The sequence below is a fragment of the Chelonoidis abingdonii genome, chromosome 25 (assembly GCF_003597395.2).
Source record: "Chelonoidis abingdonii isolate Lonesome George chromosome 25, CheloAbing_2.0, whole genome shotgun sequence".
In the NCBI taxonomy this organism is placed as follows: domain Eukaryota; kingdom Metazoa; phylum Chordata; order Testudines; family Testudinidae; genus Chelonoidis; species Chelonoidis abingdonii.
This window is the reverse complement of record NC_133793.1, coordinates 2,181,615-2,194,863: the sequence shown is the minus strand read 5'-3', so window position 1 is coordinate 2,194,863 and position 13,249 is coordinate 2,181,615. Positions and strand designations below refer to the sequence as shown.

The following is a 13,249-nucleotide window of genomic DNA, read 5'->3' as shown; positions in this document are numbered from 1 at the left end:
GCTGCATTTATGCCCCAACTAACTTTGCATAAATGACTGACTTGCTCTGTGCCTCAGTTTACCCACCTATAAATTGGGGCAATTTTTTGCCTACCCTTTTGTTTTTCATGTCTAGTTAGACTGTAGGCTCTTTGGAGCAGGGACTGTCTCCCACTCTGTGGTTCTGAAGTGCCTCATATAATGGGGCTCAGATCTCAGTTGGAGCCTCTAGGGGTTAATGGAAGTGATAGTAATCTTGACTCCAATATTCTCCTCAGCCTACACGTGCAGGTTTCCTGTGGCACATTTCACTCAAAATGTCAGAACTGAGATGCAATGTACAGATATGAGAGTAGAATTTTCCCCCTTAAATGCCAAAATCTAAGCTCCCTGGCTTAATATAATAAAGCAGAACTGTAGAGTTCATACTAATATACATTGGCCTTTTGAGTCCTTTAAGCCTTTATCAAGCTAATAAGATTTTTAATTGCCATTAGACTCATATCAAAGAGGGAAAGATGTAAACAGAGGTTTTCTAAGACTTGGAGCCCACGGGGAATCTGTGTGCCTTTCCTAGACTTGGTGAATCTAGCATCCGTTCATAATGAAAAGCACAGCTTCAGCCTGAGTGCTGTGTAATACAGGGAGCAAATGTTTACAGGCAGTTCCTTGTGAAGCATCAGGACTTTATTACCTGCCCTGCATAGCACTTTCTCTAAGGAACGGGGGTTAGACCAGGTGTGTCCCGTCACCAGGTCATGTCTCAGCAAACATAGGGCAAATGTGGGAGTCTTTCCATTGATTTCAGTGGGTTTTGGAATCAGGCCTAGATGGCCAGTTCTCTAGGCTTTTCATCAGAGCCCAAACCCCTTTGATAACTTGAAGAAGAATCATAAGGAACGTCCCCGGGATGAATTCAAGCTTTTTATGGCAGGGACTGTAGCTGCTTCTGTTTCTTCTGTTTCTTCTGGAGTCCAAAGCACAGTGCTCCGTACTAAACAAATACTGATATAAAAGTGCAGCTCAGCGCAGCCAGTTGGAAAACACTAAATATTGTCTATGATGGGAACACTGAACTGCAGAAGTTGCCAAGCGTGTCTTCTCATGCTGTGGCTTTTACCCTTTAGGGTAAAAACTCTGCTTGGGGTGGATTTTGTTTTTGTTTGTTTGTTTGTTACAGGGTTTTTAACTGGGGGTGGGAGAGAAGAGAAGAGGGAGAACTATTCGTATAGATGGGGTATAGATTAGAGAAGCCATTAAACAACGGAATAGCTTTTAAGACATAGATTCCAGCAAGGCTAAAGAGGCACCTTTAATACAAACAGGCACAAACTTTTTTTTTCCTAGAAATTATTTTTTATTTAAAATTTAAAACCATATTATTTCATACAGCAAACTGTGCACTTTGATATATCACAGTGTCTTAAAAAGGAAAATAATCAGATTTTTTTTTCTTTTTTTTCCTGGAAATTTTATTTACATCAGCCTAGAATGATCAGCAAGTACCACAGTTACTATGAAACCAAAATTGTTACAAAATGTTTACAAAAAACTATATTCTTAGAAATTCTGCATGTCCACAAAGGAAAATCCCCTGAATGTCACAGAGACCAGTTTTTTTGAGAAACATGTCAAAGAAAATTATAGATAGCAAAGGGCATTCTACAACAATGCTCAGAAATCCATGTCATCCAGGCAGACTGGCTTTAACTTGCAAGGCCCAATCATAACTTTCCAGAGCAAGGGAGCTGTGATTAAACCAAACAATGTGTTGAGTATGTTTCGACCTGGTCTCTCACAGCAGGTTGGCACATAGCACATGGCTCAACTTTGTGAGATCACGAATGCTGCATAATGACTTCCAGTGCTGGAATTCAGCTGCCAGAACTGCACTGATGGCTGCTATAGGGAGAAATACTGGAGCCCAGACCTGGCAGAAACCTCTACCATGGAAACATACAATAACATTTCTGATCCAACCCCCCCAACAGCAATCTTGAAACATATTCCCGCGCTCCTTTGCATATTCATTCCATTGGTGTCTATGTAGGCTGAGTGTTGGGTGCTGGAAATTTACACTAGAAATTAGCCCCCAAAAAGAAAAATTAAAAAATGACGCAACTTTTACCATAGTGAGTTTGGAAGATTTTTAACCATGAACAAATCCCAAACCAACCCATCCTTGTGTTACTTCATTGGTCTTACAAGAGACTAAAAAGGAGACATTGAATCCTGTAAGAGTGACAGGGAACTGAAAAAGCAGCATTTTATATCAATGTTTTTTCCCACGTCTCCCCCCCACCCCAAATTTATGTGATTGATTTATATGCAGTGGAAGTTAATTACTTTGTGACATGTATTTCAGACAAATGTATGTGCTGTGTGACAAAATGATTTCCAAAGGATTTTTAGTTTGTATTAAATTTTCTACCTATTGCAAAGTTTCCTTTCAAATGTCTGTTTAGCTCCTAGTTCACCACTTCTCCACAATCAGAGATGGCCTGGTGCACACTTTACCTTTGGCAGCCAGTCCAAAGGCCTGATGCACCCCAAGGATTAGTGGAGGCAAGGGGATAGATTCTGATCTCAGGTATATCAGTCAAAGGCAGCATACCTCAAAAGCAACTTTAGTCAGATTTATACCAGTATAACAGAGATCAGAAATTGCAAGGCCCCATCCCTACATTTTGGTTGAAATGAACCAATCTAACCGATGGGACCCTCTCATCCCTGCCACAAATAAAGGCAATGGGCCAGATCCTCAGCTGGTGTAAATTGATGTTGTTCCTTGAAGTCAATAGAGTGAAGTTGGTTTACACTGGCTGGGAATCTGGACCAATATCTGTAGCTCAACGAAGGGAATGGGATTAATCAGTAACAATTAGGTGCAGCCAGGACATTCAGAGGAACTTGAAATTGCAAGCTGCTAAACTGAATGGGTTTGTACGGCCACCTGGGACAAGACAGGTCACCATCCAGACTCCACAAACTGCCTCCAGCCCTACCCGAGATCTCTTTGTGTTAGGGTGGGCAAGGAGGGTGGAATGACAGGAGGCATAGAGACTTCTAACCTGTCCACTTTCACTGTGGATTTTGTAGATCATTGCCAGATGGCATTAGAAAAATATGATGGCATTCTGCTAATATATACAGATAGTATTTTAAAACCTTTGTATGTGTATCATATACTTTTAACAATATATAGTTTTAGGCAGGTGCGCATGTCTGACTCTCTCTATATATGAATGAGAGCAGAGCTTATGGGATGGTAGTTGCAGTGAGAAGCTAATTGCACAGATGTGGGTGGGTATGGAAGACCTCCACTGTGAGGAAACCTATTTGGCGTTTCAGTAAAGGCCCAGGAGAATCTGCGTTAGAGGCGGGGAACAACCCGTGAGGAGGTGAGGTCTGAACTGCTGCTGCTCGTGCTGTGAATTACATGAGAGATGTCACCCCCACCTTTCAACAGTTACAGAGTCACTCGTCTATAGTGAGTGCCCTCCTCCTGGCTTTCAGCCACCTACACCCCCTCTGTGCATTCCACACCAGCCCTTTGCTAGTTACACCGCTGGGTCCATATGCCGCCCCGGCGCCTGCTGGGTACACACTCCAACACCTTTAGGATTCCTTGTGGGTCTGCTGTCCATTCTGTCACTAACCGTGTGCCCATGTGTGTCCGGCTTCTAGCTATTTCCTCTACATTCCAGCAGGACTTTCAGCCCTATAGAACAGTTGCTTGCTGCTGAATATGGAGAAAGGCTTAATACTCAGGATTTTAAACACTTAGAAGCATGAAATGGGCTATTCTTTCATGGCCAATTTACTGTAATTGTGGAGATAGAAGAGAAAAGGTTAATCTGCAGGGATTTTTCTTGCTGGTCGCAAGCACTGGTAATTCCACGTGGTCTCCTATAAATTTGGGGCAACAGTGACAGAAACTCACTCGTCACATTGTTTGTGCCAAGCAAATGGTACTGGTTAAATTTTATGCTTTAAAATAATCTTCTGAGGAGTGAAATGGATGCTATTTTGTACAGTCTTGTTACTGCTCACCCTGTTGGAGCATTTAAAGAGAGAGAGAGAGAGAGGGCACTTTTTTTTTAAAGTCTAGCAGGGCTTTGGCTTTGCTTTCAACTTCCCCATGATTGTGAAATCTATTTCTAAGAGCTTGGAAAGCCCAGAAGAAAGTGTAAAAACTGCCTGTCTGAAATGCTGCCACATGTGCAAAGAGATGGAGAAGGAAAATAATTAATTTTGGGAGAGGGAGGTACTTTTTCCACCCCATTTTCTGCTCTTGGTACATTTCTTCACTTGTTGTTTTAGTGACAGAGATGATGTTGCTGTTGGGATCCAACCCCTTTGGATCCAACACTGAATTTGAAGTCAGCCAGTGTTTTGGAAGTCAAACAAAAAAGGTCTAAATTCGGCTTGAGTGAGGCTAGGGATGGAGACAGATATGAGTGTAGGAGGTGGCAGGGGGGAAAATGGCTAAGTCACCTCCTTGTTACAATTAAAGGGAGTTGCTTTCTGTGAGTCAGCAATCAGATTGGTGCCTATTGCTCTTGGGATGGTGTTTCCCCCTCTGAAGGAGGCTGACACAAAGCCTAGGCTCCACTTACGTCCCACTTCCATCCCATTCCGCCTGGTTTAAGAGCCGCAGAGGGATTTAAGTGGGGCGTGGCCCATTGCACTGGGGTGAATTTCACCCTTGGTCACCAAACTCAGAGGAGTTTTACACCCACGGAGAGTTGGCAAGTTTCACCTCTAACTTGTCATGGCGTCTATGAAAAGAAAAGGAGAGAATAGTGGCAAATTCTCTCCCAAATGGCTATTTTTTTTTATCAGGGTCATATGCAAGAAAAGCTACCATTTTATTTCAGGATAAAACATTGCCTTTTTTCACTGTGGGAAGAAACCAAACCAGAGTATGCTCTCTGTGAAAAGCAGCCACAGTTCTCCCTGGAGCAAATGTGCTAATTCAACCCAAACTCCACCACCCTAAAAACTAAAACTGAACAAATAAAAGAGAGAGAATGGGCAAAACTGCAAATGGATTTGTTCCTTTGGGGTCAGGCGAAGTCTCTAAAAATGTTTCTAAATAAGAACATGAAAAATTGGATTAGTTTAGCAGCTGACTCCTGCTGTAGCCATAAAACCTTCCTAAATTCACACTATCTAGGGTGAGATTTACCCTGTGAAGAGACCAAGCACAAGGCATTACTTAAAGCCCCGCTAAAGCCCTCAAAGTAGGACTTAAGTGGTGTATAAGCTTCGTGTTGGCCCTGTATGTGGGAGGGAACATCAGCCTTGAGGATTAGCCTCTGTTCTGATGGGAGAGAATGGAAGGTGCAGTGAGTCCCTATGGCAGATCTCTAGTGATTTTGTATTAAAAGAGGAAGCTGAGTATCGTTTTCCTCCACACTAAATCCCTCCCCATAATCGGACAGCGTCAAATCCCTGAACTCATTTTTTCAGCACATTCCCCACAACGTTTTAGAAAAGCATCTCTGCATGTTGCAGCCTATCACTGGTTCTGCAAAGGTCCAGGAAGGAAATGAGCTAGTGAAATGTCACGTTGAACGCTGTTGTGTGATGCTCTCAGGGGGCAGAATGCAAAAAAACCCAACAACAACAAAACAAACCCTACTCAAAGGTTACCTCTAAATCAGCTCACGTGTCTTTGGTAATTCTGACTGAATGCATCTGCAGGACCAGCCTTGTGGGACAAGCAACCTGGGCCGTGGCTGAAAATCCAAGCACCATTCATGGAGACTGTTTTAAATGGAGTTTCTTGTTTGTTTGGTGTGTTTTTGGTGGCGTAAAATGGCAATGCAGTTGTGTGGTAGGACAGTGAGTGCACTGGGAGAGCAACAGTGAGTGCCACATTCTGGCTCATCCAGGGTGCTGTTTGACCCAAGACTGGTCCTGCTTATTCGGACCAAGATCTTCTTTGCAAGTCTGGGATGTCCCACAACCCCTCCCCCAAATTAAACATTAATTTTAAACCAGACAAACAACCCAGCTCTCCCTGCCTGTCAGGAATATGAAACCAACGCAGACATAATTCACCGCCATCAAACTTGCTGTAATTAGTAACATTTGGTGTGTCTACACTGCAATGTAAGGCCAGGGTTTGAACTCAGGCTTCAAGCCTAACCCCTTTTCGGTCTACACACAAATCGCACTAACCCAGGACTTGGACCCAGGGTCCAAGGACCCCATGGAGGGTCCAAGCCTGAGTCAAGCCGGGACCCAGGGTCCAAGCCCTATTGCTCTGCAGTGTAGACGCAGCCCCACTGGACTTGTGCTCTACGAATCTGCCAGAAATATCCCACAATCCCGTAGGGCAACTTTCTTTGTCCTCTGGACAGTTGAGTTTTCCCAAACTGCACTATGAACAAATGGCTAGAGTGGCTGCATTTTTGGAGGCTGCTAGGAGGTCTGGGATATGGGTGGTTGGACTCGATCCCACTTAATGCCGTGTAGATGCCGGAGCCCCAGGTTGAGACCCCAGGTTCAACAATTCCTAACCTGGAGTTACAAATGAATATAGACACTCAAGCCCTAGGTTAACAAACTTGAATTCTATTAATCCTGGGCTTACACTGCAGTGTAGACTTACCCATTAGCTTCCCAGAAACAGCTCCCTCACTTTCCCTTCGTGTTAATGCTGAAGTCTATAGATTTTTCTAAGGGGAATGTGACCTTCCCACAGGCTGTGAAGGAGCTGGTGACCCAAAGATCACAATCCCACCCTGGCATTGCAGGGGAAATTGGCACAGGAGGATTTTGTTTTGTGTTTTCAGATGGCAGCAGTTTCTGGTGCACTACCCTAATCCTATGCCTTGTGTCTGGGAGTCCATTAAAGATCACTTGCCCCTTCTTAGCCAGCTGTCTGACTCTGATGACTTTCCACACGCCTTTTTGCATCACACGCACATGTGGACTTCCTGCTCTCGGCGACAAGCAGCCAGCACAGCATTGAGGTAAAAGGTCATGGTGGACTGCTTCGAGAGAAGGCAGCAGCTTTGACAATCATTTTATTTATTTATATGTGTTCCCCTTCCCGGTCGTTCTATCCTAAATGTGCTGTGTACATCAGTTTGGAATAGATGCTCACATGGACTGTCATTCACTCCACATCTGTACTGTACTCCCAAAATGTTTCTTTTTTATTGCCATGCTAAAGGAAGCCTGGAGTTTCGCGGGGCTCCTCGTTATCCACTGAAGGTCAGTCAGGCTTGATTCTCGCTTGCCTCCATGTGTGTTCAATATGTAAACATCAGACTCCTGGATGTGTAGTGTGTTTGGACTCCACGAGGCCTATAGGAGCTAAGCCTTTTTAAAAAAATAAAACCAGGTTACAGTCCATGCTTTGAAATTCCCGTTCCTGTTCTGGCGAGCGATGGAGTTGTGTTAAAGGCCTTGTTCTTGAAACTGAACCAAACCAGGATTTTTATTCCTTCCTTGCTAATGGAGAGAGCATCTGATCCCATCTCCGGCAAGTCCCTCCCTCCGCCCCAACCCCGGTTCCCTATGGAAACACGGGCGTCAGCCCAGTACTGCACGTCATGCTGTCCTTCCCTGGTAGCCGTCTGTCATTGAATGTGTGCATGTTGATCACAGCATCTGTCTTCACCATGATGGGTGGCTGGGCTTTGTGTTTGACCCTCCGCTGGCAGGTGAGCGACAGCCGGATCTCGTCGGCCATGGCGCTGCAGAAGGAGCGCTGGGGAAAAGTGGAGGCAAAGGGTTTTGTTACTCCCAGGAAGGTGTTCCGAGAACTGCTGTGCAGAGGGCCAGCATGCTTCCTATGTACCACTCTGCACAGGGCTGTGGAGGCCATTTGTGGGCCCCTATGCACGCAGGTGAGACTTCCCCTTCAGTCTATTGAGGCTGGCTAAAGAAAAAGCTGAGGTTACTGTAGTAAGTGCAGGGGCATTCCCTGGGAGTCAGAATGCTGTGGCAGCCTGAGTGTCACAGGACTGCTGCACCCTGACCTGGGCTGGCTGGTTTACTGGGTTTTGCTTGTGCCAACTTATTTCAGTCTCTGGTTGTAGAAGTTATTCATACACACAATTATGTTATGTGTAACATCGCTGTATACGCAGCACAAGGTAAAAGGGTCTGAGGGGCATAAACCCTCTTCCATCAAGGGCATAAGCCAACCATGAGAGGTGGGCCTGACCACACTTTCTGCTACGATTCCATTTATAAATAGTGTATAAAGGGTTAATAAATGAGGAATAGTGCATGGAATACTATGCCAGTTCCCTGGTTTCGCCAAGACAATTGCCATAGCATGGCAGGACAACATTTAGTGGCTCCTTTACTGCTCACGGAGTTGCAGCTCACTGAGCCCATTTTGGTGACCAGGTGTCTTGTTTCCCTGGGAGATGCATATTACATTGGCTACAGGGCTGCTCCCTGCAAGTCACTGCCCTTCTCTTTCCCCCCATTTTCTGTCCACCTTCTTCAGCACCAGGCCATACCTAGCCCAAGGCAGGTACAGTCCGTCATCCTCTCCCTGGAGGCAACGGCCTTCCAGATGGGGGATTTGGTTAGGGCATCCCAGCTATACAGTATGGGAAGAGGAGCTGTGAGTCCCACCCTATGGCATCTTCATTTTATCTCTGCTCTGGGCTGCCAGATTTTCCCCAGCGAGTGAGGCTGAGCAGAGCTCAGGGCTCTGACACTGCCAGGGCATGCAGCAGGGGGCAATGCTACCAGCCTTCCAGCAATCCGAGCTGTTTGCACCCAGAGCACAACTCCCAGACTCCTGCAAGAGGCCAACCACGGGACCTGAGCCAGGCTCAAAGCCTGTAGGGCGGGGGCTGGGAGACCGACGGTGCCCATACCTGCTGACGCTCCGCTGTTTTGCGCAGCTTGTAGATGAACTCGATCATCGCCACGAAGACTGACAGCACCAAGCCTGCTGCTAGGACAATGAAAATCCCGCCAATATTCTGTATCCCCAGAGCGCTGGCCTCTTTGCCCTCCTCCTCTGGGCAGCCATTCCCTCGCCACCATTTCTCTTTCATTATGTGCAGCTTGTCTTCCTCTTGGAGCTGGAGGATAGCGATGGTGATCTTATCCCGGTACGGTGAACCTGCAGGGAAGCGAGAACGGCTGACGTTACACATGCAGCGGGGAAGGAGGACAAAAGCCACCAAGTGCAGGCAGCGTGTCTCTGTAAGCAGGGCTGTGCATCCCAGTTCACCCGGCAGATACTCCTGGGTGTTTTATTCAGAAATACATGGCTGGAAGTGATTAGCTCAGTGCCAGCTGTTGTGTTTATGCTAGGCAGCCCCTCTCCAGGCCGTGTATACAAACTGCATCATTGTCACTTACCCATGGGAGTTCCAATCCCATAGCCTTTGGAGTCAATCAGCCCTCCAATCTGGGTCAGGTTGCAGTTCCTTTGTGTGATATATTCTATAGTGGTGGACTCCATTAGGAGGGCATATTCTGCAGTGAGGGCTCGCTGGATTCCTTCCTCATTATTTTTAACGAGTGCTGATGGCTTGCTGCTCATGAAAGCCCACATCTTTTCGAAGGTGGAAATTTTGGATTTCTGGAACAACAATAATAAGCCGTTCCCCCACCAGAAATAAATTAGCCTTTTATTCCTTTGCTGCTAAACAGTGTCTGAAAGTTTCCAAATTGTGACAAGGATACCAATAAAGTTAAAGCCACAGGAGAGAACCAAAATGTACAAGAATGTCAGTGGTGGCTTTGGGAAAGCCCATTGGTTAATGTTGGCATCCTTCTCGTTAAAGGAAAACTAGAGTAACTTTCAGGCTGTCTGACACACCAGATGTAATCACAACATCAATGATGCTTTGCACTTAATTAATGACTGCACGATAACTGGAGATCCTCAGATGAAAAATGTTATTAACAACCGTTAGCCCCCCGAGTGTCCCCAATGCCTCTATTACCTAATACTTAAATTGAGGCACAGAGGAGATAAGTAGTTTTCCCATTTCCTAACTATCAGTATCCTGACCGACACTAACACTACAGGAACTCCCTCTCATTATTTCCCATTTATATTGAGGTAGCACCTGGGAGCCCCAGTCACAGACCAGGACCCTGTTGTGTCAGGTGCTGCACCAAACACACAACAAATACAGCATCCTTGCCCCAAAGAGCTTCCAACCTAAGTATAAAAATATATTTGTCCATTTCAACAATGCACAATCACACCTTGCTTTGATGCCTTGCAGAAGTTGCTATTATGATAGACTCTCAATATGTCTGTTAAATTATTCTGAAGAACAATAACCTGAATTCTGCTTATCCCTTTCTACCCAATGACAGAGAAGAGAGACTGTTTTAGAGAATATGTTTCACTCTCTCCAACTTTCAAGCACCACAGGCAATCTGTGTGCCTTCTGAGATATGTTTAACTGTTAAACAAGCTTTACATTTTTACATAAACAGATGCAGAGAGACATTAGAGAAGCATCTACTATATTTTGCTATAGCTAAGAAATGGGGACTTTTGTTTTTTTAACTGTTGGCAGACATTCCACTGGAATGGGGACTACACATTTTCTGGACTGGCATATGATGTGAACTTTTGTCTTCATTTGCTCATTCAAAAACCTGTTAGGATGGAAAGATGTAGTTTTGTTTTCTTTATAACATGATCCCAACTGGCTTAAGATCGCCTTTTGAAGTGCCTTTTATACATTCTGTAACAAAAATTAGTTAAGCTTATGCATTGGTTTAGGAAAGGCCCCACAGAAACAGATGCACATACAAGTCCTCTTAAAACCATGGGTTGGTTAATCTTCATTTCATGGCCAGGTACTTGGTGCAAGGACTAAATTGCAGCCACGAGTATGTATTTAAAAGGTGGCCACTTCTTCCATGAATGATGAGACCTCACTTAGAGGTGTCTGAGTTCACCCATTTGTATGCTTAGTGGATGCGCTAATTAACCCAACATATCAAACAGCCACCTTGCCAAATGCTTTAGCAAAAGAAATAGAAATATGACATGACAAAGCCACATGGGCAGGCCCGTCACTTTAGAACTATTGCAGGAAGTGTACTGTGATGAGGGCCACTGAAGAAGGAGGGTCTGGGTCAGGTTTAAGGGTTGAATTTAGTCTGGTGGGGCCCCAAGGGACTCAGAAATACAAGCTGAACCAGATTTCTACCAAACAAACTAGAGTCTCGGCATGTAACACTTGTCTCTTTGCATGTGCATTACAGATCTATTTCCTACACCTCTGGGCTAAGGGAAATTATTCCCCCTTGGGGAATGGATCACCAAGAACCGTAGCTCTTTTAATAATGGAAGGGATTAGGGTGACCAGACAGCAAATGTGAAAAATCGGGACAGGGGGTGGAGGGTAATAGGAGGCTATATAAGAAAAAGACCCAAAAATTGGAACTGTCCCTATAAAATAGGGACATTCGGTCACCCTAGAAGGGACGAGAGGATTCTCCCAAGCTCTCCAAAGTGAGATCTCGTTTGAAGAGGCATGTACGGGGGCAGTGCTCGTTTAGTCTTGTCATTTATTTTTTCCATGACAAATAGTTGGAGAATCTCTCTCCTCAATCTCCCTTCCCATATGTTTGCACAAGATAGCAGCATGCATCATCCAGGCAGATACCATCAGCCGAACAAGAAGGAGCGGATTTGGAGAACACATCACAGGCTCAGTCTGTTTCTTTGATGAAATTTACCATGTGTTGGAGAGGGTGGGGATGGAGGGTGTCAAAAGATTCTGTCCTCATGCTGGATGTGACAGGAATATAAATTTGTCAAGCAGACAGTGCATGAAACAAGTCCACAATACTGTTTAAGCCTGATCTGGCTTTTTTGTGCTTCGGGCTCCTTGTTGCACAGGGCACACGAGAAGGCCCAGTACTCTGGGACTGAGGAGAAAAAGTTGTGCTCGTGGTACCTGAGCATTCTCTTACTATACATGTAATCTAAATTCTTCCGTTTCTTAGGCCAGTTCTTGATTCCAAGGCAAGGCAGCAGATGTGGGCTCAGGAAGAGACGCACAGAAGGGAAGGCAGTGGTGGTTGTGCAACGTGTTCTGAAGTGAAGAGCCTGCCTCTGTGGCTTTGCCATGTCATATATTTCTATTTCTTTTGCTACAGCATTTGGCAAGGTGGCTGTTTGATGCATTGGGTTAATTAGTGCCTCCACTAAGCATACAAATGGGTGAACTCCGACATCCCTGAGTGAGGTCTCATCATTCACGGAAGAAATGGCTGCTTTTTAAATACACATTCGTGGCTGCAATTTATTCCTTGCACTGAGTACCTGGCCATGAAACAAAGATTAACCAATCCACTGTTTTAAGAGGATTCTTATGTGCCCCAGAACCAAGTTCCTCCTATCTTAGGTACCTCTATGGGCAACTGAGCACTTCACAGTCTTCGATGTGCTCATCTGCCCTGCACCCCTGAGAGGAAGGGACATGCCTTTCCTGAGGAAGCCGAGGCAGAGAAAGTCCAAATGACATGGGGATTCCATGGCAGAGGGGGAACTGAACACCTGTGTCCTATGCCCAGGCTCGCATCCTAATCCACACGTCTCTCCAGCAAAAGCTCCTTTGAGCAATCCTGTTCCAATGGGCCAGATCCTTAACTACTATCTCTCATCACAAGATTCAGTTGCGGTATGGCACTTTACACCAGCTGAGGATCGGGCCCAGGCCTTGAAGCAGATTTGGGGCAACTATTGGACCTCAAAAAAGCAGCAGGAAATTTAGGCCACCAAAGACTATTAAATATCTGTACATTACAATGCATAAGTGACGTGAATAACACACTTTTCTCCCCGACGACTTGTTTAACACTTACATAGTTCACATCAGAGACCTTTGAGTTCACGAGCATTCCCTTTCTCTCTGTCTCTGCATTTACTGCTGACATGGCGCTCTTTAACAACATCAGTGCTCTCCCAGTTTAAAGCATAGAGTGAAGTAAACTGGCAAAAAATCAATCGTCTACATTTAGGGACACTAATAGGACTTGCATGAGGCAGTGTAGCTCTTCACGCAACTTAAATTACATGCGACAAGCCTCTCTTCTACAGAAAAGCCACTTTTCTCCTCTCTCCTCCTCAAATCACTCCGTTTGACTGAATGAAAAAACCCAAGAGTAGTTTGAAATGCCAGGGCAGCCCATTTCCCCCCACCTTGGTGACCCCTCCTCCCCCAGGCCCATCATATGATCTCATTTGGTGCAGAGAGGAATGTGTGCTAGAGCAGCAGTGTGTCTCCCGGCTCTTCACTCT

The 13,249-nt window shown here is 45.2% G+C and overlaps 1 protein-coding gene across 1 annotated transcript in view; it reads right to left on the bottom strand.

The window, feature by feature from the left end:
* Nucleotides 1–1,369: 1,369 nt before the first annotated feature.
* Nucleotides 1,370–13,249, bottom strand: part of GRIK3 (glutamate ionotropic receptor kainate type subunit 3) — a 240,912-nt gene continuing 229,032 nt past the window's right edge. Inside the window, exons 14-16 of the mRNA XM_032796279.2 lie at nt 9,331–9,553; nt 8,838–9,088; nt 1,370–7,708 (exon numbers count right to left, since the gene is read on the bottom strand). Of these exons, the coding sequence (XP_032652170.1) occupies nt 7,514–7,708; nt 8,838–9,088; nt 9,331–9,553 (669 nt within the window). The 3' untranslated portion in view covers nt 1,370–7,513. The remainder of the gene's footprint in view (nt 7,709–8,837; nt 9,089–9,330; nt 9,554–13,249) is intronic.